Below are 23,783 nucleotides of genomic sequence, written 5' to 3' on the forward strand. Positions count from 1 at the left end.
AACAAAATATATGCTTTCCAAATCATCATAAATATAAAATAAATCAATAAATAATAGTGAAATACAATTAAATTTTCAAGAACATCTTAAGACACAGGGAACCTAATCCTAAGCTAGTTGTTGGTGGGTAAGATTGTTTCTAGACAATTTATTTGAACTGGGTGTTGTATCATCAGTAGGCTAAAAATTCTACAACATGAAAGAGTGGGTGAAGATTAGTGTTTGTATACCGTGTAATCTTTGGGTTCCATACACTTGTAACATATCGTCCCTAGCATGCCTAAACTCTAAACTCGGATTTGCCTAAATAGTAAGTACATATCGAGTTACCAATCCAATGATGTTGTGACAAAATTAAACAACTTGGTGTTACTATGTTTCATAGTACCCTTTTCAATTTATTTCATTCAGTTTAAAACACAAACACATAGATAGATAGATAGTCATATTTCATTCGGTCTAGCTATTAGCCTACTAGATCATAAGGTGGGTTAAAATAGTAAAAGACTCGACTTAAAAAAATCAGAAGTGTTATTAAGAGGTCATTTTTTTTACTTGGAAGTTAAACCAAGTCCATATATACAATACAAAACCTTTGATTGACTTGACAGGCACAGGCACAGGCACAGGCACAGGCGCAGGCACAGGCACAAAAAACCGTACTTTTGTATCAAATACTATAAGTACAGTGTACTCTGATCAAATGGCATTGACCCATTCCAACAAATCAACACAAGAAAACCAATGTAAGTGTTGTAAAGTTTATTATATTTCTTTACAGGCAAAAAAGAGGATTTTGTTGATGAGTAGATGCCCATGTAGACATAGTTTAGGAAAATTACAATTTATCTCAACATGTTTGTTTGTAGGCCATATATGGAAACATTTGGCTTTGCTTTAATTTTGCATTCAAAACAACAAAACAAGTAATGATCTGTTCATCCAAAACGTTTCTTAAATAGTTGATGTCTCTTTGCCGGATCCTTAGGCTTGCTCTTTGCAAAACCTCCCTTTTGTCCACTCCTGCAAACCAACCAAACACATCACTTATATATATCACAAAAAGAAAAAGCCATATAATTAATAATTAAATAGGCCACCAAACCAACCTGAACTCATGATAGATATTTCCTTTAGCTCCCGACATGGCACTCATGGACCCCATCATACGCTTTTGCCGTGCATTGTCATCTGTATCATCTTCCAAGCCTAACTTATCATCCCCAGCACTTAACACCTATATAGTATATACATATCATGTCATATAAGCATGTATTCTAACACACCTACTCCTCATGCTTGCTTCAAAGTTATACCAGCAGCAGAAATTCAGCATTAAGTCGAGACCTTGTTAAGAAGAGAAACTTGGTCCTTGAGACAATCATAGCTCAACTCTGCCTTACTGTCTGGTGGAGGCAGACTTGTTATCACCTGTTCAAAACCAACCACACAAATATTATATTAATCTCGGGTTTTTTTTATTTTATTTTTTTGAATAAACACTAACTGATGAATTACCTTAAAACTATAACCTTGATCGATCAAAAATTGCTGCCGTTTAGTTGAGTAGTACATTTCCTACATCATTCATGTCTTTGACAAATTAGCCGTCAATTCATGATACGTTTGTCTTTTTTAGACCTTCAATAATACTGTATGATATATTATATTATTACCTACCTGTGTATCTGTAGATACTAGGGAGTAGAAGAAGGCATTATATTCCTCTTTTCCACCTGCCATTCTATCCTGCAGACGACCCTACACTCCACATCCTTAAAATATAATAACAAATTCAAATTTTAAAATAATTAAATAATTAATTAAAAAAAATTACCTTAGCCCTGAGAATACGGCCAAGACGTTGGGCTTCTTGACGTCTGGAACCAGCATGTGATGAAATTTGAATAACTACATTTGCTTCCGGAATATCTATTGAATTATCTCCCACCTACAGCAAACAAAAACAAACATTTTAAAATTTTAAAAGACAACGTACACATGAAACAAACAAACATTCATTCATTACCTTTGACAGGAATACAGTGTTGACTTTCTTGCCGTTTTTGAATTCATCCAGTATCTTTGTCCTTTCAATATGGCTGAACACCAAATATAAAGTTTTTAAATTTAACATGTGCAAGCGAAGATAAAAGGTTGCCTTTTTTTCTTTTAAAGTCAAAAATATATGGACCTTGTGGCACCATAAATCATTGGTTTACGAAGCTTCGTTGCATACTCCGTGAGTGCAAAAAGATTGTCAGCAAAAACGATAACCTTATCATCACGTTGTTCCCCATGGAACCAAATAAGAAACTCACAAGCCCTAAACTTGTTAGGGTTCATCACATATAATGCCTGCATAACATACACAATTATCAACTACAATTACTATTGATTCTAATAAGATCATACATACATACATACCTGTTTCTTCTTGGAATTTTCATGTTTTAGATATTCAGCAAAAAACTCTTTTGTCATTGGACACCACACTTCAGCACATTGCACATTTGCAATGAATCCTCCTTTAACCAAATCCAACCAATTTGCCTCGTATAATTTCGGACCAATAAGAAAATTCAAATCCGTAATCCTTTCATCCTCTCTAACAAGTGTAGCTACAAAACAATAAAAAATATATATATATATAAAAAACTCCAACCTCAGACAAAAGAACATTAAATCCTTAGTATTCCAGAAGCATACCAGTAAGCCCAAGCTTGCAGTGAGATTTAGTGATGCTAATAACTTTACGAAACATATGTGCAGGTACCACGTGCACCTGAAATTTGTTTTGTTTTTTTGGAATATAAGGGTAAAATGGTCATGATTACTGTATTCAAAAGTGTATGTGTATGTACCTCGTCCATGAGTAGCAAACCCCATTCTCTATTTCTTATTTCTTCAATGATTTTCTCAGAGTCTTGGGATCTTTTACCACCAAAAGCAAGCATGTTGTAAGTGGTGACAACAACTCCAGCATTTCCACAAATCCTTTCTTTACTATCGGATGTAAAGCGACATATATGTTCATCACGAATGTTTGACCATAACTTGAATTGAAAAGCCCATTGGTCAACAGAAACAGCATTTGTTGCTAAACAGAGACAGCTCTTTTTAATCCTGCAGGCTGCAGAAACCCCCACTAAAGACTTTCCAGCACCACAAGGTAACACAATGATCCCAGACCTTGCTCTTCCTGCAGCCTCAACAAATGTTACCAAAAAACTCTCTCTCAACAAATACAAATATTAACTACTTTTTCTAATCAGCGTCTAATTACCATTTCCAAACATCTTACTAAGACTCTTCTCTTGATAAGGTCGTGGTTGTGCTTGAGGCTTTAATTCCATCTCAACATCCGGATTTATCTGCGCAATTTGCTTATCAATAATTATCAATTAATTGTAGAAAAGACTATGGGGTTGAATGTTTCTTTTTCACAGCTAAGCTATACATGAATGTTTCTTTTTTACTTAATCTGGAAAGAACGACTTAATGGGTTAAGTCAAAAAGCTTATGAAACCAACCGTTTACCTATTTTCCCTTTTTATTTTTCCCACCCAACTCCTCTGATGTTAAAACTGATGAATATTGTTTAAAGCGATGAACATTGTGAAAACTGTTTGTTGGAATGTATGGGTAAAAATTAACAGTTAGTCTGTTTACAAATCACATTGCATAATGAACCAAGAATGTCTGTCATACAAGTATGAGAGAGAACTAACAGTATCATTGCGAAAATCATACTCCTCCAACATGGGATAGTTTAAAGCATTTGGCAAGCACCTCTGCTTTACATTTTCAACCTGTCAAGTAATTAATTTTCTTCAATCAATGATGCAGTAAATCTACAAATCACTCTTCGACCTTTTTTTTTAAGTGATCGTTATAAATAAGATGACCTTCATCAGAAACGGATACAATGTATCATATACTATACCTGAGCGGGGTCAATTTCAAATGAATGAGCTTCTTTTTCTTCAGCTGCAGCTGCCAGCTGTGCTTCTGTTAGCAGTTCCTCATGTCTGCCTTCAACTTCACCTACTGATCTACTAACAGCAAACCCATCGTCACCCTGAATGTGAGAATAGACAGAATGATCAAGATCAATCCCTCATATAAAACAACATAAAAAAGAAGAATAAGAATAATAGCTACAACCTCGTTGGAAATCCTCGCTCGAGATATGACTTCATCACTTAATAATCTCTTCAATACCTGCAAACACCAATCAGATAACAGAATTAATAATTAAATATTTGAATATCCATCCATATACAATCTGTTGTTTAAAGATTAAGAAAAGAATAAGCAGTCTTGCCTCCGGGAATGGAGATTCAACTAGGTAACGATTCTTTTTCAGTACAAGCTTTACTTTTCCATAATTGGATGTTGAAGCATGAATGAAATCGATCATCTCTTTAGGGAGCTTCAATTCGTCTTTGAAAGCTTGTTCAACACAGCTATTATGGTTTCAGTTTCTAGACCCACTGACACAGCTGCATAAAGTGAGTGTGGAGTCAGGTTGTACTCATGCATCGACTCTGGCCTATATATAAGCACAAACACCCCAAACATGAAAGATCAATCTCAGATTTTTTATATATATACTGATAGTTGAGATGCAGACTTATATATATTACCTGCAGACAGGTTCTGCAATTGCAATTAGAAAATCATAAGCTTGTTTATACAATGGAGAGAAGGTTTCTAGAAAGATCCGGCCATCTGCACAGGCCCATAATGGCCGATTCACATGATCTGCTTTAAGTTCCAATTTGGTAAAATCTCTCTTATTTCCTTCTCCATCACCTGCTTATACAAACCAAGAAAACATTGATTTAGATATGAAAGATATCGAATCACTATTAATATATAATAATTAGATAAAAATACCATCAGGATCATCCTCACCAAATTCTTCAACATAATATGCATCCTCCTCTTCAAAAGCTGCAGCTTTATAGTCCTCCTGTCATGTGTTAAAACACTCATACATTAACCGACTAGGATTACTCAATCTTTCTAGGAAAGGTTTCATTGACTTTTGAGTAAATCTTCGTTTTCTCATGTGAAGGTTGAAGTGTAATCTAAATGTTCATTGATATGAGATACCCTAGTTCAGTTATAAATTCATCAAACATAGTGAAACAGTAAGACACTTCCAATATACCAATTGAACATAGAATAATCAAACGGTGACAATGATGAACAGCAATTTAACTTCTTTGTAGGATGAAAAGTTCATCAACTTCAATGAACCAATTGTCTGACCTAACCCTAGATGTAGTAGAATTCAGATTTTCTTTAGTTAAACAATTCTCCTACCCAAAATAATAAAATCAAATGGTGTTAATAACAATTAACAAATTACAAATTCTTTTTGCGAACAACCTTGGCTGATAGCTTGTGCTTCTTGCTAGGTCTCCCACTTGTATCACCTGCGAGCAAACACATAAAGAGTTAGATAATTATCGCATTCATCCATACAAGCTTTTGTGTTTTGATTGCGATCCTTATATGTTGATCATAAATTAGGGGTTTTTTTCTAAATTAAATCCGAATATACCGTGCCCCATGATCGATCGGTTCTTAGATTTGTCAACCGAATCAACAATTCGTGTGTGCGGATTGGGAGAAGATGAAGATCTTTTCAGACAGTATAGTAGTGAGGAAATCACTGACAACTGCAGGTTATATACTTATATGGCCGAGTTTTGTTAGGCGGATGTACGGAATGAAAACGGGAGGAAAGGAGGAGATGATCTTGTTCCCGAGTTTTTTTTTTTTGGTGGATTTGGAAAGAAAAGAACAGAAGATAAAGGAAGATCTTCCCTCCTAATCTTCCTCCCTGGAGAGATTTGGAGAGAAGTCGACCGTATCTTCATCCAATTTGTTTGAAGTTTATCCAATTACCCTTCTTATCACATACAAGATTTCATCCTCAAGCCGTTCATCAGGTCTTCATGTTCGTCCCTGCAATCTTACACAGATTGCACATAGCTAAAACTTGTTCCTTTTTTTCTTTTTCTTTTTTCAATTCAGTGTTTGTATTTCAACTGAGAATTAATCAATGTCGTATCAAATAATGTATATGGGTATTCTTTGAGTTTTGAATCAATAAACTGAAATCTGTTTTGGTTAGAGTAATTTTCTTGTTGTTGCTTTACGTGTGTGGCCATGTGTATTGACTCATGATTCTAAGTTGGGATATTATTAAAATACAAGAATAGAATGTTATGTAAAATTATTAGTGCGCAGTCACAAACACTTTTGATGTTTTCATCAGCCAAGTTTTTAAACAATTCTTTTAATTTTAAACATTCTAAAATTTTCACTGTTACTGTTGATGTTTTCATCTGCCATGTTTTTGACCTTTTTGCCCTTCTACAATTAGAGAATCATGCTCATGTAAACACAATGATTCAGGTAATGCCATTTATTCTTGACTTTTTTGCCCTTGTACAATTAGAGAATCTCACGTTTCTTGAACTCTTATCTTTCTCACTGCTACATTCTGCAGATGTCTTCCTATCTTGACTCAATAGGATTTCTCCTAAACTAGTTTCACTTGTAGGATTTGTACATAGATGCTGCCAAAAAAAACATAACGCGTTTCTATGTTTGACTTATTTTTGGCTTCACGAATTGAATTTTGGTTTTTGGAGTCTTAGTATGATTAAATTGCATTGTTTTGGACATTTCTTAAATTTTGGTTCCTTTTTAGTTAGACAAATGCTAGTAAGAGAGTCACAAATATTTTCATTTTAATATTATTTATATTTGCTATCCATCGATATTTTAATTGAATATTATATATTGGTGGTATTTGACTAAATATGTGTATGTGTGTAAAAGAATGTGAAGACACAAAACGTGAAGATGACATGTAGATCAACATTCTTTTCCAGTTAAAACTATGTATGTAATATGATTGCTAAAAAAATAAATGTAAAATTGTAATGTTGTTTTTTTTTTCTTTTCTTTTTCTTCCAATTTGGGAACACATTTTTTTTTAAATTTCTTTTTTTTCCTTCGAACTCGGGAACACGAAAAAAAATTAATCATTTCCTTCCCCTCCTTTTCTTTTCCGGATTTCAGTTTTAGGATTGACTCAGAAAACGGTTAATTGGAACTTTTGATTTAGCAGACGAGACAATGAAATTTAAGATCATGCACTTCCAAATTTGCAAAAGAGACCCGCTTATTATTTACATGTTTTAGTTTAGTTCTTTTAAAATTGTAAATTTAAGCACAGTACCCTCCAAATCAAATTATATATACTAAAAAATTATTTTTTTATATTTTTTTAAGCTGAAATTAAGAGGACAACGTTCCATATGCAAGCCTTACATATTAAATTAAGAGGACAACATCACGACGATGAAAATTCTTTCTATACTAAAATTAAGAAGACTAGTGCAACTTTGTTTGTGAAAAAAGAATATGAAAGGATAGAGAACTTTTTTTTATTAAATTGTTAAATAACTCGTTTGATAAATAAGTTAAAAATATATCTGTTGGTAAATAAGTTTTTCGAAAACACATATTTATTTAAGAACTCCTAGGCAAAGAATCAAGTCCTTCTTATGTTTCCGAAGCATTTTCATTATGATGAGAGATCGGTGAGTGATAACTACCATCTCATAGGAAGGAGTTTGGTGTGGTATCTTGGAGCAATATGGAAAATACTCTCATCAAATTAGACAACATGTTTAGAGATGATAATTTTGGTTGTGGCAAAGTTTAGACACCGGAAGTCACGATGTTGAGATGGACACCCTAAGAAAATGCAGGGTGTAGAATGAATAATTTTCTCAAAATTCGAAAATTATTCATCTCATAGTGCATCACAACTTCATAAATTCGCACTGTGACACAATCAAACAGTCTTGTGTCTTTTTTAGCATAAATTCTTTTCTTCCTAATTTTTTGTGGTTGGCATCTATAAGAATTATGGTTGTTGCGTAAAATTCTTAAAAAATTAATTCCACCGACATGTCTTAATCAACATAAAATTACAAAGATAGCGCAAAAACAAGACCTTGCGAGAAAACTTAGAGACAAGTTCATTTTATTAGGATCTCTAACCTTGATCCAATCATACGATCACAATCTTGCAAAGCATAAAACTAAAATCATAATCTCAAAACCTTTGAATCCCACTAATGATTAATAATCCAACCAAATGAATTGTTATTATAACCCATTAGTTGATGAAATATAAGGTAAATAAATTAAATCTAAGTAAAGAGATCATATGGCACAATGGATCCATTTATATTGATAGGATTAACCAGTCCCCTAAATCTTCAAAAGCTCTCTTCACAACAACTCCAGCCTTCACAGCAGAGACATCGACTTCTACCGCAATAAAATTTATGTTTTCCTAAACATCAAAAACACAAAATTAAATCAAAACAAAATAATATTGAACCCTCAAGAACATATTAACAGTTCATTCCAGTGCAAAGCGGACTACATCTGAAAAAGCATATAAATAAATAAATAAATAAAAATAAAAGACTCACCAAAAACTTGATGTTGTTGACTGAACCACACAACGTTCATTATCCGCGATATCAATCTCCAGTCTTTTCATGATTTTATTTTTCAGATCATAACTATATAAACCCGTATTAGATCCGGGTTTCCTAAAAATAATATATCTCTTACTTTTCACACTAGTCACAGGAAAAGAAACAACACTCCCAGGGAAAACCCTCAAGCACACATAACCCAATATACATATCGAATGAAACCTCTCCCATTTGGTCTTTTGAAAACCTTTAAGCATCCATACATTGACTCGGTCAAACGAGACTTTATGAAGAAGAGTAAGAAAACCACCCATTTCAACCAAAGAATACCGATTATCCATAGGATAAACATCCGATCCCGGTAAGAAAGTTTGACGAAATCTCTCTTTAACTGTATCCATAGAAACCAAGTATTTATCACTATGAACATCCCAATGAAAGTACCTCCCTTGAACCGAAACCGGGTTTTCCCAATAATACTGTCGTTGACCCGTATACGAAGTCCCGTTGACTTTTTTCCAAATTATCCATGCGTTACTTGGGATATTACTTTCTAACACGAGAATCTCGCATTGGATTGGTGGGCCCATGTACACGTGGACGACTTTGTATACTTTTTTGAATGGATCGTACGACATGCCGAGTCCACACTTGCAGTTGTAATGTCCTCCACATGATACGGAAGGTGATGAAATAAATGATCCTTGTTTGGTGATTAGGTTGAAAAGGTAAAGAATTCCGATTCGAATTGAGTCGGTTAGTAGAAGGTACTCATTACACCAAGATTTTATACAACCATGAAATGGTATCTTAATAAATTGTTGTTTCATTTTTAGACCTTGTTCTTCTTCCCTTATATCCATCAGACGAATTGTGTTGCTTCCGGTTGACGTTTGTAGGATTAGGGAAGCGTGGTCAAACAAGATGTTGTCGGTGATTAGGAAGAACCATCGTCTGCAGACGAATTTAACCTTGTATCGGAGTAAATCAGGTGGAAGCTTTTTGAGGATCTCTAGAAGGACGTCATCGGGAAGAAGGGCAAAACCGTCCAACGATTTTTTCTTTTTGGTCACATGTTCAGATTTAGATTGTCTTCTGCAACTTCTCAATGCCCTCTTCAAGGGTTTCTGTTACAAAATAATACATACATTATGATTTTTTTTCTAAGCCAACTTTCATGGGATTTTAGAGAAAACGAAGGTACGCGTCTTAAATTATAGGTCTATTTAGAAGCACTTATGGTAATAATTAAGAAAGTACTCGAAACGAAATTTGCATGTTTTATTGTGCATGAACGTAAGTAACGATACTTTTTTAGGTATGAGTATGATTGTCACAATCTAAAATGCTGTAAAGAATATGATCTTCTTGAAAGCCTTGATATAAATATCTTTATGCATCTCTATTGCAATGAACATACTTCTCTTCCATTGATATTGCATGTTTTACAAAAAGATTGTATCCCCAACTCATAACCTTGATGTAAATAAACACAGACCAATAGACATCTGACTTCCTATCTCCATAAGCTATTTAAACATAAGACATTGCATTCGTACTCTATAAGAATCCAACTACATCACCTTGGATAATGCAAGTGTTGTCTAACAAACAGCTAAGACAATTCTAGGCACTTTTCAATGCAATAAAGAAATGTATATCATTTTTCAAGAAGGACCAAAAAAGAATGCATATTTCATCTCTAATGAACTGAAAATAAGAGTCGCCTCTCTGTTTGAAACAGATTGATCGAGCACCGCAGAGATAGATCCCATACACATCTTCAGCCACTAGGGACAAATTGGAGCATCTTATTAAAACAGATGTCCTAAATTGAAGTCCAGCTAAGGTTACCTAGTGCCTAGTAGTAATATCACCTCTAATTTCTATAATCGCTTAACCAAATGAGCTAACATCCATTAATCGGATCTTATAGAGTCCGATCGTATCCTCCTAAACCAAGCAAAACTACACACCCTAAACTACGATTCCACCAACACACATCAAGAAATCTTAAGATACCAGAGAAGGGGTACATAAACAGCCACATCGACGAAATTGAGAGACTACAAAATGATCAAGAGCGAACCTGTAGGTGATTAGCTTCCATTTGAAAAGAAATCGACGGTTATCGGAGTGAACCTCCCGGAGAGTCGTCGGGGGAATCCATAGAAAAGGGGAGAATCAGTTGTGATCGAAGTTTTTCTAGGGCTCAATCGAGCAGACGCGGGAGATTCATACGCTTCCAAATGTGGCCGTAGCGGTGGGTTTTGAGTTTTTCACTTTTTCTGGCAAAATCTCCAGATATATATATTGAGTATCGACTATATTGACTATTGACTATTCGGTCAAACATTGATTTCTTTTTATGCTATAAAATTAAATTAAGTAATAGAATTAATTTTGATTTTAAAGCACATTATTTGTGTGGGCCGTACCGAACTTGCTTTATTTCCTACCTAGGGCGTTAGGCAAAACTAGCTAGTAGCAAGTAATTTGTAACTTGCAGCGTTTTATTAAACGCTACATGAAATAGCATTTGGATTTGGGCGTTTTGATTAAACTAAACGCTAGAAGCTTTTAGTGTCAAACAAGACTTTTTATTTTAAATGGAACATTTTGCCAAACGCGCTAGAAGCTAGAAGCTCTCAAACGCTCAAAAACGTCATGTGCCGAACACACCCCTATTACGTTGACTAGTTGTGAAACTCATGTATTACATGAATTAATTTAAGAAAAAAAAATAAAATATAAAAATCAAAATATTTGAAAACTTTGAATTTATAAGAAAATATTTGAAAATTTCGAATTTATAAGAAAATAAGAAAATTAATGAATTATTATAATGAAAATGTTTTTTATCTTTTAAATTTAAATAAATAAAAGAAACTAATGAGTTTTAATTTTGAGAATTTTAAAATTAAAATGTAAGTTCATTAATGAAATTGATATAAATTTATTGCAATTATTACATTAAAATATTATGTGGAATCTAATAAAATAGAAAAACTCATAAAATGACATGTAGAAAAAAAAATCAAAATAACATAAAATGATATTTGACAAATTGAATGAAAGTGTGACATGTGACAAAAAAAACTTTCATTTATTAAACAGGATGACATATAAAGTTGTAAATTTGGTCCATGAGATTTGTAATTTTTTTTAATTGTGTCTAGAAACTTTCCAACTTACATATTGTGTCCTTATTCATGACTTCATTGTGGATTTGGTATATCATTTAAGACCATTAGCTAATGTATGTTAACCTCCTCTCCTCCATGTAAGGGTATTTCAGTCATTTCTAATGTAACGAAGCCCACTCACCTTTTTATCGTCATAATGTTGAAGTAGTACCTATGTTTGTAATCATTCACTATGTTTATCTTGCCTTTGAATTGCATTCTTCTGCAATCCCATTCATTCGCTCTAGAGAACCTTAATAGAGAGCAAGATCATAGTTCAACGACAATCGTGTGGAAGATTCATCCATTAGGTCAAAACTACGACCTCACAAACAAATATGGTAAGTTCATATGTGTCCATTGAGTATATAAAAAACTTTTTAATCGACTACAAAGATCAAAGTTACTAACTTATATTGAATGCTTTTATGTTTTATGTTGAAGAACTTACTCTATTTTCCATAGAACTTCATCGTGGTGGGAGGTTTACTAAGTTTCCAAACATTAAATATCTTGATGGTGAGGCTCTGTTCATTGAGTGCGTTGATATTGATGAGTTTTATGTCCACGAGATAAACATGATAATTTGTGAACTAGGCTACATAGTACCCCATGATATACTATTATTTCAAAATGACATGAGAATGAATGAACTTTGGACTAAGGTTTTAGGGAATAATGATGATGTCCTCAATCTAGCTCGATATGTTAGAGATAACAATGTCATAAAGGTATACATTAAACACGGGTCTACAAATCTGGTTACTTATTACATGTCTCCCAACCATCTAAAAGCGTAATTAATGAGGAACTAGTCGATAAAGGGGTTGAAAACCACGAAACAACAAACCTAGCAACCCCTAAGAGAACGATATCCAAAACAAAGCATGTTATTACCATATGCTAATCAACCAATGGGTGAAAGTTTGACATTGAATTCATAGAAGACACCTAAACATAACATATACCCCATCTAAACTCCATAACAACCAAAAACCAGATCTAACCCCATAACAAAACACATTCCAACTACAAACTAGCATACCTAAGCCAAAAAAAAAAAAAAAAAAAAAAAAAAAAAAAAAAAAAAAAAAAAACCCATAACCCAACACCTTGCAACTAAAAATAACATACACCAATCATAAGAAGGAAACTCAACTACAAAACAGACACATCTTTAACTCTCTAGTTTCATTCATCAATATGTTGTGTTCTTGAACCATATTAATGTTTCTAAGAAGCCTTGGGAAGATTAATCTTGGGCGTATTCCGCTCGTGGAATTTGAGAGCTTCTTCCTTCTAGCTTTTAAGAAAACGCTCGTAAAAAAAAAAAGTTTCGTTCGGTGACAACAGGAGCGTTTAGCTTTTACCTTCATCAAAACGCTCCAAAATAAAAAGCTACATGGAGAAGCTTTTAACAAAACTCTTCAAAATCAAATGTTACCTGCTACCAGCTACCCATTACCTGCTAACTGCTAACTACTACCAACTACCACCTAGTTTTGCCGAACACGCCCCTTGACCTTGCATACATTGGTGGATCTCCACCAAAAAATATACATCTTGATACCTTCAATCTAAAAAATAATGAGATTTTGTTCATCACCGTTAAATGTTATCACCACTCACAAAAATAATTGCATACATGTTTAGTGTTTAGGGTTAGGGCAAGAAAAAATGGCACCCATGGTTTTATGTTCGTCAAATATGTCTTCAATATTGTGATTCTTCTACAGAAACATACAACCATGGCAATTACGTATGAGCTCCACCAAAGAATGTGAATATCAAGGTAAAATAGAGATGTTGGTGATGAAGTTGATGTTTGTTCAAAATTTATACAATGGTTATTACAAACCATAAGGACCTATTTGAAAGGACTGAAATACCCTCACGTGGAGGGCATTTGAGGAGGTTAATAAACCTTGTTTATCGGGTGATAAGTGGATGGAACAAATCCACAATAAAATTCTTCAATAAGGACGCAATCTACAAGTTGAAAAGTTTTTCAACCTAATCCAAATAAAACCGCAAACAATAAGAACCAAATTTACAATTTTGTCTTAATGATATTTTAGGTATATCAAAATTTGCATTATAACTGTCAAATGTACGATTTTTGTTTCCTAATTTATTATAATACCTAATTGAGTTCAGGTTTTACTTTATCTTAACTTACATTGTATTTTAGCAAATTCGGGAGGTTTTTAATGAATACTTTCCGATCGGTATATAGCTAATTTGTATTTTGTTTTGTCTTCATTACTTTCCGCTTTATATTTTGAAGATTCTTGACTCAACAAAATTTATTGTTATTTGGTAGCCTTATTTGCTTATAAATCTAAGAAATACGTTTCGGTTAGGGGCGTCTCGATGATTTTTAGGGCCCTGTGCGAAAAAATAAACTTGGGCCCCTAGGCATAAATTTTGTTATATATAAGCAAAATTCAATAATACTACGATAAGTCGATAATTATTTGAAAAGCAATAAAAGAATGATAATATAAAATCTAATTTTATATAGTTACATGAATCACAATGCTCTCATAGCTTTCTTAGAAGCAAAGTTGTTCGCCAGCTCTTATAATTAACACACTCTAATATATTTGTTATTAATAGCTATTAATTCCAAGTCATTAAGTCTTGTTTGTGACATTGTGGACCGTAAGTAGGACTTTAACAGTTTTAATTTTGAGAAACTTGTTTTTGCATATGCAACGGTTACTAGAATAGTCAGTAAGACTCTATATACATTAATTGCATTAGGTAAACAACTGATTTTTTTCATATAATTTAAAAAAATCAGTGTGTTAGTAGCTTCACTTTGTAAGAATTCATCAACTAACTTTAACTCCCGATAAAGTTAAGTGCGGGATATTTGATCATTCATCATACTTAAGTGCGGCTTCAAGACAACTACAACACAACTTAAGAACTTTGTCATAAAATTCCTTCAATTTTTTTGGAAGCAAAGAACCAAAATTCTTTTCATACTTATTGAATTGTTCAAACATTTTAAGAGAAGACATCGATTGAAATTGAAACAATCACACACACAAACGACAATATAAGTCGACCGATTCTAAAATTGAAACATTGTAGGTGAGCATTAGATTTCTCATAAGATCGATTCTAATTTTTCAACTTAAAATAATTGGTTAATAAATAATCTAAAATTGAAGGCCGTTTTTTTTTTTTGAATTGAGAGATCTTATTAGATTTTGAAACTTATAATTTTGATTTTTGAATCTAATTGTGCATTGATTCCAAAACAATCGGCTAATCAATAACAAAAAACACACGCCCTCAACCATTTAACGAGTTCAAGAGAAGTACTAGCGTTGTAGTGACTTTTGACTTAAAATGACGATAATTAGAGGGTGAATTGACTTTGATGATGATACCTTTTAATTGATTTTTATTTTTGGAACTGGAATACTAGTCTACTATAACGAATTTTATCTAAACATTGGGCCCCCTATAGGATATGGCGATGTGCGGTCGCCCACCTCGCACACCCTTAAATACGTCCATGGACTTTCAGTTTTGATCATTATCGCTATATAAAAGTACTTTTAATATTATCTACTCTAATAAATGAAGGGTTTTTTTGTCACATGTCACACTTTCATTCAATTTGTCAAATGTCATTTTGTGGTTATTTTGAATTAATTTTTTTCCACATGTCATTTTATGGGTTTTTCTATTTTAATAAATTCCACATAATACTTTAATGTAATAATTAAATAAATCATCTTTAATAAATGAAAGTTTTTTTTTTGTCACATGTAAATCTCTAATGAGTTTTGGCACTTGTCATTTTGTGATTTTTTTTAAACAAATAATATTCACATGTTAATTTATGTTTTTTTTAACTTTTAAAATTAAAAAACCACGTAATCTTATACTCATATATGTAAAGTATCAAATGTAATAAATATTATAATAAATTGCAATTAATATGTTTCTTCATTCCTTATTTCAAAATTTTATTTTAAAAAATATTTTTTTTTTATATTTTAATATTTTATTTTCTTTAATCAACCCATGTATATATATATGGGTTTTACACCTAGTCTACTCTAATAAATAAAGGTTTTTTTTGTCACATATCACACTTCATTCAATTTGCCAAATGTTATTTTGTGGTTATTTTGAATTAATTTCTTTTCCATGTCATTTTATGGATTTTCTATTTTAATAAATTTCACATAATACTTTAATGTAATAATTACAATAAATATAGTAATAAATGAATATCAATTTCATTAATGAACTTACCTTTTTATTTCAAAATTACCAAATTTAAGCTCATTAGTTTATTTTGTTTATTTGTTTAAATTTAAAAGATAAAAAAAATCAATTTTAATAATTCATTATTTTTTTGTTTTTTATAAATTCAAAGCTTTTAAATATTTAGACATTTATATTTTTTTTAATTAACTAATGTAATACATAGGTCTTGCACCTACTTTAGTCATTAAGTATTACGAAAACACAATACTTTAATAATGTTATTTAGTCATTTAGTCATATAATATACGATTATGTATCTAACAGAATACTTTGTATCTAACATCTAACACGATATAATATAGGTATCAATATGATTACATTTAATGTGTTCACATCTTTAAATTTTGGCTTTAAAATTTATATGGAAAGTAAGTGATTGTTTAGATATTGCTTTTTGTTTAATAATATTATTTTTTTCTTGTACAGATTAAATTTGCTAAAATCACATTTTTTTTTTAAATTGTACATTATGGATCATGGTCAACTCAAATGAAAAGAAAAAAAAAAAAAGTGAACGACAAATGCTTTTCTACATTATGCTAGGCAAATTAAGAGTTGTTAAATCTTAAATATTAATTAAAATTTGCACTAAAAAAAGTTTGTTTGATAAATACAAACTTAATGCTTTAATCCTAAAAAAAAAAAAAAAAAAAAAAAAAAAAAAAAAAGATATCTACTAATCTAAAAGGAGGCTTTTAGATTTAGGGGTCGTTTGATAGTTGTTGATTGGGTTAGAACTGACCGAGTTAGGAGCTTACTGGGTTAGAAATGCTGACTGGTTCCACATCTGACTGAATTTATGTTGTTTGATTATTTATCTGACTGATTGTGCCGAATGATTAAAATGACCATATTATCCTTATGTTGTTCTTTTGTGCTGGATAAAATAATTATATAAATAAAAATTATCACATAAAATCCAAATTAAACATACATAATTAAAAATCCAAATACGAAGTGTAATACAAAACCCAAATACACATTGTCATACATAATAAAAAAATATATCATTTAACGTGAGCCATTTGAAAGTAACGGATTAGAAGTCTGGTCACGCAAAGTAGTCATATACTCAACGGCTTCCGAACCTCATTCCATGCCTTGTATGTTTTGGCCCTCACTTCCTCCACCTACCACATTGGGTGTAACGCCCTGTTTATTTGAATAAATAAATAAATGTATAGAAGCCCTAAAATTAATAATAATTGAGCAAGGCGTTAATTTTGAGGAGTTAAAGGTCATAATTATAGAAGGTGGGGGTTAAAATGTAAGTTTTGGGTTAGTTTCATAAATAGTTATGAAGGCAAGGGCTCCGTGGTAATTATTGTGAATTAATTTGAAAAGATTTGAAGGCTTAGGGGGTTGAATGGTAATTTCAGGACCTATTATGAAGAGATTCTTGAAGTCAGGGTCTATTTGGTAAATTTTGGATTTAGTTTGAAAAAGAATTGGCAAGGAGGGGCTGGTTGTGACAAAAGTGTAAGGATGTTTGGTATATACGTGGGACTTAAACCCAACGGCTTATACCCTCTCGTATGAAGGTTCAGCAGCAAATACCCTAACCCTAAATGATAGAAGCGGCCGCCACCCTTATCCCTCCCCTCCTCCAGCCGCCATCACCACCCGACTCCCCTCTTGCCTTCCCGATCAGTCGAAGCTCCAAGACTCCGAATGACCTCCGGTGACTCATGTTGACGACAAGCTGAAGACTGTCGGATTGTGGGGACGTCACAACAAGTGAAGGGCGGCGGACTAGTCATCGTCGTGTGCTCGTCATCGCTGACGGAACGACCATTCGAGTGACGCCGGTTGCTGCCGGCGAAATCAAGGATTGTTAGGTCGACGTTCGTCCGATGGGAGGCGAGAAATCGAGTTAGTTGCCACCTGCGGTTGTTTCCGGTGGCGAACGAAACCCCCCCAGCTCCATCCGCCGCCGCTGGCCCAATCCTGTTTGCTCCGGTCTTCGTCGCCACCCCGAAGGGGCTGTGGTGTTCGCTGTCTCGCTGTTGCTGCTTTTTCCTTCTTCATCCGCCACTAGCCACCGTGAGAGGTGGTTGTGGGTGTAGTTTTGGGTGTGTATTCTTGTGTTATCACGGTTCTAGCAGTTATTAGATTGTATGTGCGTTTTGTTTAGCTGGAATTTCCAAGAACAACCACTGCCACCACCGTGAGGCAGTGGTTGCCGCCAAGCATCGCCGCCGACCACCATGGTGTGGTTGTGTGTGTAGTTAGCTTAGTTAGTGTGTGTGTGTTAGTTTTGGAGTAAAACTTGTAATTGTAATTAGCTTGGATTATTAATGAAAATAATAATAACCACCACCGTAAGGTGGTGGCCGCCGCCGCGAGCCGCCATCAACCACCACTACCCTAGGTGGTAGTGGGTGGTGCCCCGCTAGCAAACCCTAATGGGCTTAGAGATTTATTTTGGGCCTATTGGGTCGCGTTTGGATGAGGAACCCTAATTAGGGTTTAGAAAACCCTAATTGTGAGTGTTTGGGCCTTAGACTTATTGGACCCACTTTTGGGCCATTGAGATGGGATTATGTATTAAGCCCAATCACTCCATCTCATTTATCTAGTAGAGTAAAGAACTTAATGGACTAAGTCCTTAATGAGCTAATTGAGAAAATACTAATATTTGAAGAGATTATTAGCACACACACGAGAATTATTTAATAAGTGAATATTAAATAATAATCATTGGCAGGAATTAATGTAAGCAATAATGGACTTAATGGATTAAGTCCCTAGTGTGTTAAGTCCTTAGTGGGTTAAGTAAGAAACGCTTAACCCTAGTTATCATTTGATGCGAAACCCTAATTTCACTTGGGCTTTATGTTGGGCCATCCGAGAATAATCAAATGGGCTAGAGTAATTAGTTGGGCTTTAGGGTAAGGCCCATATGAAGGATTCCAAATTAGGCCATAGTTGGGGCCTAGATGGTTGTATGATATTAGGCCCTATAATGATACATGTTGGAATGGAATGATCAATTGGGCCTTAAGGGATGTCCATGTAGAGGTTTGGGCCTAATTTGGAAAATTGGGCCATATGTTGGGCTTTGATCCCTAGTTGACTTTGGGCCTATGGATTGGGCCTTGGGCTTGGGTAAGCCAAGCTAGGGGTAATGTAGTAATTATCCAAAGCATGTATTTTTAGTTATGTGTTAGAACCCAATTATTAATTGGGTGTTATTTGGTGTTGACAGTTCGGGAATCTGTCAGCCAGCAGCTGGGGTGGAGTCTGCGGGACTTCAGCAGTGTGGGATTGTGTCTACGGGACTTCAACAGTGTAAGGTGAGTTTCCTTCCAGTAGGAACGGGTCTACGACCACAATGCCGGCCCGTTTAATTAGCAGTAGTTCCGGACTCTAGTCCGATGCAGTAGTTCAGTATGTTTGGTGTCTTTGTGATACAGACATGGTATGAGTTAGGTGTTCCGGACTATGGTCCGATGCAGTATGTAGTATATGTGTTTATATTATATCTTATGATTATGTTATGCTATTTTCAGTTAGTTCCGGACCTCGGTCCGATGTAGTAGTTAGAGTGCTTGATGTCTTTGTGATTCAAGCATGTTTTGTGTTATGTGTTCCGGACTCTGTTCCGATGCAGTATGCAGTATATGTATTCATGCTAGTTGATATGTTTATGTTATGTTATGTTCAGTCAGTTCCGGACTTCGGTCCGATGCAGGGGACAAGGTCCCAATCAGTTCCGGACTTCGGTCCGATGCAGTTAGTTCCGGACTTCGGTTCAATGCAGAGGGCAAGGCCCTGGTTAGTTCCGGACTCCGGTCTGATGCAGTTTCCGGACTTCGGTCTGATGTAGAGGGCAAGGCCCTGGTTAGTTCCGGACTCCGGTCTGATGCAGTTTCCGGACTTCGGTCCGATGCAGAGGGCAAGGCCCTGGTTAGTTCCGGACTCCAGTCCGATGCAGTTTCCGGACTTCGATCCGATGCAGAGGGCAAGGCCCTGGTTAGTTTCCGGACTTCGGTCCGATGCAGTGGGAAAGGCCCAGTAGATGCTTTATATGTTACTGTATCCTATGTGGTAGTTTGGGGGAGCTCACTAAGCTTCGTGCTTACGGTTTTCAGTTTTGGTTTCAGGTACTCAGTTTTCAAAAGATGAGCTCGGGAAGATTGCAGTGCACACACCATTTGTTCAGCCTGGGATGTTTATACTCTGATATATTTGACAGTTGTTAAGATATTTTGAGATACATTCTTTATGATTCTTATATGACGTTTGATGGATATGGTTTTATTACTAATTTAAAACGAAATTTTCATAATGTATTTTTGGGATGTTACATTAGGAGTAAAAATAGTGTTTTGTTCAAAGTTCGTAAATAGGTCATCTTGAATATCGTATTTCTTTATAAAATTATGGACCGCGACACAGGCAATGACTATGTATCTTTGCACTGGAAAAGGATAAGGAGCCATACGTTTTAAAATTGGAAATCTCGTTTTCAATACACCATAAGCACGTTCAATGTAATTTCTAAGTTGTGCATGAGCATGATTGAACCTTTCTTCCTTATTTAAAGCTCTGTTTCTTCGAAAATCAGCTAACCAATACCTAGTATTGCGGTAAGGAGCCATAAATCCACGGGTGTTGGTGTATGCGGCATCACAAAAGTAATATTTATCTGTAAATGGGTGACAAATTAATCATATTAATAATATTGATAATAAAACTTATAGAAAAATGACAAACCTGGTGGAGGGAATGGAAATCCAGAAGTCGGATTAAATGCAACTTCTGTCAAAACTTTAGAGTCGTGTGCTATGCCCTCCCATCCCGCCCATACGAAGGTGAATATCATATCAAAATCACAAATTCCTATTACATTTTGATAGCATTCACCTTTTCCTCTTCCCTTATAGCGAGTTTGTTCATCAACGGGCACAACTGCATGTACAAGTGTTCCGTCTAGTGCACCTAATGCTCCAGGAAATATGTTTTTTAGCCGTCTATAAGTTTCCGAGGTATTTCTTGTTGTATTAGAAGATGTTGGTACAATAATTTCTCTTACAAAGCACATCATTTCTTTTAGCACTTCATGAAAACATTGATGAATCGTTTGTATAGAGTGGTGAAATCTTTCTTTAACAGCTCGAAAACGTTCATTATGTCCTATAACATGTAAAAATATAGCCATCTTCTCTTCAACGCTTATTGTCCTACTATATTGCAACCAATTTCTTTGAGTAAAATGATTGCATAATAATACAAATGCATCTTGTGTAAGACGTATCATATCAAAACACTGTACAGGATCTCCGTGTATCAAATCTTGTGTATATGTATGCCCAGTTTCTTCCGATTCGTTAGCTTTTATTCTTTCAATTCTTTTTTTTTCTTTATTGAACCAACATCAACCAATAGCATGAGAGTATAAGGAAACCTAAAAACTCACATTCCTTATCCATATGTAACCTGTTACATGTTAATACAAATCACGTAAATTTTATAACATAAACCATAAAATTAATCAATAACATTAAAATGGATGACATATAACTTCATAAAATAAAAATCCATAACAAAAAAGTCAATACCAATTAACAATCCTAAACATAACACATAAACAACCTAAACTTAAAAATCCTAAACATAACACAGAACAACCCTACACGTAAAAATCCATAACATGTACCATAATATAAATCCATAAAGCATAAAGACAAAAACATCCTAAAGTCATACTAAAGTCAACCAAGTAATCCAAAATTCTTTCCCGCACTTTTCACCCACAACTCACAAGTCGAAGACTCGAGGCGTAACCAAATCTTCCTGTTACCAACATTTTCAGCGAACAACATAAGTGCAGTGATGTACTTCGGATCAGAATTTCCCCACTCCAAGCCTTTCAATTTTTCAATACATTCATTCATCTCCTTGTCAAGATTATTAGTTTGCGCGAACGCCTGAGCCGCCTTCATAATTTCTTTGCCAACCTCTCTTATGTCATCATCCAGTGTGTCTGTGGATGCATTTCGTTTTCCTCTTTTATTTTTAGACCGAGCAGACGAATCTCCACTTGCACGTGACGCACTTGTAAGTGGGGGTACTGTTGAAGCTGAGGCTGGGATATCCATTTGAGATGGAGTATCTACCATGTCAATATCATCATAATCTTGTGTAGTAAAGACTTCTGCAGGATGAGGGAGTGTCGAAGATGGTCCCCAACTAGCAGCACCGGTCGAGGTCGCACCGTCAAACAACTGGGCACATAGATCAGGGTAAAGGAGGGGTGCATTTCTTAATTTCTCAACCATCTTGTTCGACTGTTTGAAAAAATGATTTTATTATTAAACTTTTATAAAAAATAATAATGTGTTTTAAATTAAAAGATTACCTTCGCCTCCGCTTTCCACTCTTCATCCGTCATTTGAAACGTGTTTGTAACAGGATTATAGAGATTCCCAGTTTTGTTTCTTAATTTCAACCAAACTGCATACTTGCTTTTCAAGTAGTCATAACGATATTTCATTTGTTTTTTCTCAACAACAAAGTCGTGTTTTTTTTAGTTTCTCAGCTATTGTATTCCATGAGGTACCTTTGAGACCACTACCCTCCCTACCATTACTTGTTAGTTCTTGGATACATGCATCTAGAAAAGTTTTGTTCACAAAATCTGAAGACCAACTAGCTCTATTTCTCTTTTCTGCCATGTCTAAGGAATAAATGAATGTTAAACAGGTTACACACAATTTTGCACACATATATACAAATATATATACATATACACTTTAGTTTTTTAGTATAAAATTTTAAGAAGTAAATTAATGTCTTGTTAATTTTTATAACGAAGAAAATTTTCAAAGAATACGAAAATATAATATATATGAAAAAAATTTCTAATTATCAAATTTATAATTTTGCTAAACTTTACAATATTGTTATTACTAAAACAAAAAACAAACATGATTATATGTTTCAATGTACAAATTCAACCATCACAATCATATATATTAATCACTAAAGATTGCTTACAATATTCATTCTTAACTTTTTACTATATAAAGACAATAATTTGCTTATACTAACATTAATGACATAATTTTTGGCATAGAGTAGGGTACAGCAAGAAAAAGAAACATGTTTGTTCAATCAATTAAAGATGAATTGTCAGGTTTAAAATGGAACCCATAACTCTTAGATACAAGGTTTTCACTACCAAATGATATAATTAAAAAAGATGAAAGTCACACATCTTCAAGATTTCATGAAAACTTGACATTCACATAGGTTGACTTTGAGTTTCGTTGACAACTTTAAGAAGATAGAATACCACAAAAATATATGGACAGTTCTGGACTATTTTGCCCCTAATTATGGGGGTATTGACAGAAATAACATGCAGATTTTTTTTTCAAGTTCTGGACAGTTTTGTCCCTCACTATGAATACATAAAAGCAACGTTAAAAGATTAAAAACAAACCTGTTATGTGTTGTATTTGATCACGGACTGTTGCTCTGGATGACGATTGTTGCAAGGCTTTTGATCGATAAGGGAAACAAGAGGCTGCGTCGATCAGAGGTTAACGGGGGCGGCAACGATTTTTTTTGGATCGATAGGGCAGCAACGATGAATTGTCAATTAGCAGCAGCAACGTTTTTTTTCCTTATGTGTTTCTCGGTCCATCAAGTTGAAATCAAAGACTGAGTTCTATTTTTTTATTGGACCGAGTCCACATGTTGGTCCGAGTCCTATCTCTATCAAACATGTCAATTGATATTTTACGGA

At 34.1% G+C, this 23,783-nt stretch overlaps 1 protein-coding gene and 1 pseudogene across 1 annotated transcript; both read right to left on the reverse strand.

The window, feature by feature from the left end:
• Positions 1-770: 770 nt before the first annotated feature.
• Positions 771-6,285, reverse strand: LOC111905773 (general transcription and DNA repair factor IIH helicase subunit XPB1-like; annotated as a pseudogene).
• Positions 6,286-8,051: 1,766 nt separating this feature from the next.
• Positions 8,052-11,295, reverse strand: LOC111905698 (uncharacterized). The gene is made up of 3 exons (XM_023901411.3): positions 10,636-11,295; positions 8,538-9,673; positions 8,052-8,395 (listed from the first exon to the last, which is right to left on the reverse strand). The coding sequence occupies exons 1-3, from the start codon at positions 10,654-10,656 to the stop codon at positions 8,386-8,388; spliced, it is 1,167 nt and encodes a 388-aa protein (XP_023757179.1). The 5' UTR covers positions 10,657-11,295; the 3' UTR covers positions 8,052-8,385.
• Positions 11,296-23,783: the final 12,488 nt, after the last annotated feature.

The sequence above is a fragment of the Lactuca sativa genome, chromosome 2 (genome assembly GCF_002870075.4).
Source record: "Lactuca sativa cultivar Salinas chromosome 2, Lsat_Salinas_v11, whole genome shotgun sequence".
Taxonomy (NCBI): Eukaryota; Viridiplantae; Streptophyta; class Magnoliopsida; order Asterales; family Asteraceae; genus Lactuca; species Lactuca sativa.

What these genes read in the sequence shown, in the direction of transcription:
- LOC111905698 (XM_023901411.3), bottom strand. Translation starts at nt 10,656, where the DNA reads ATGGAAGCTAATCACCTACAG. An exon ending in TGGAAGCTAATCACCTACAG is followed by an intron (nt 9,674 to 10,635) that starts GTTCGCTCTTGA and finishes ATTTTGTAACAG; the next exon opens with AAACCCTTGAAGAGGGCATT.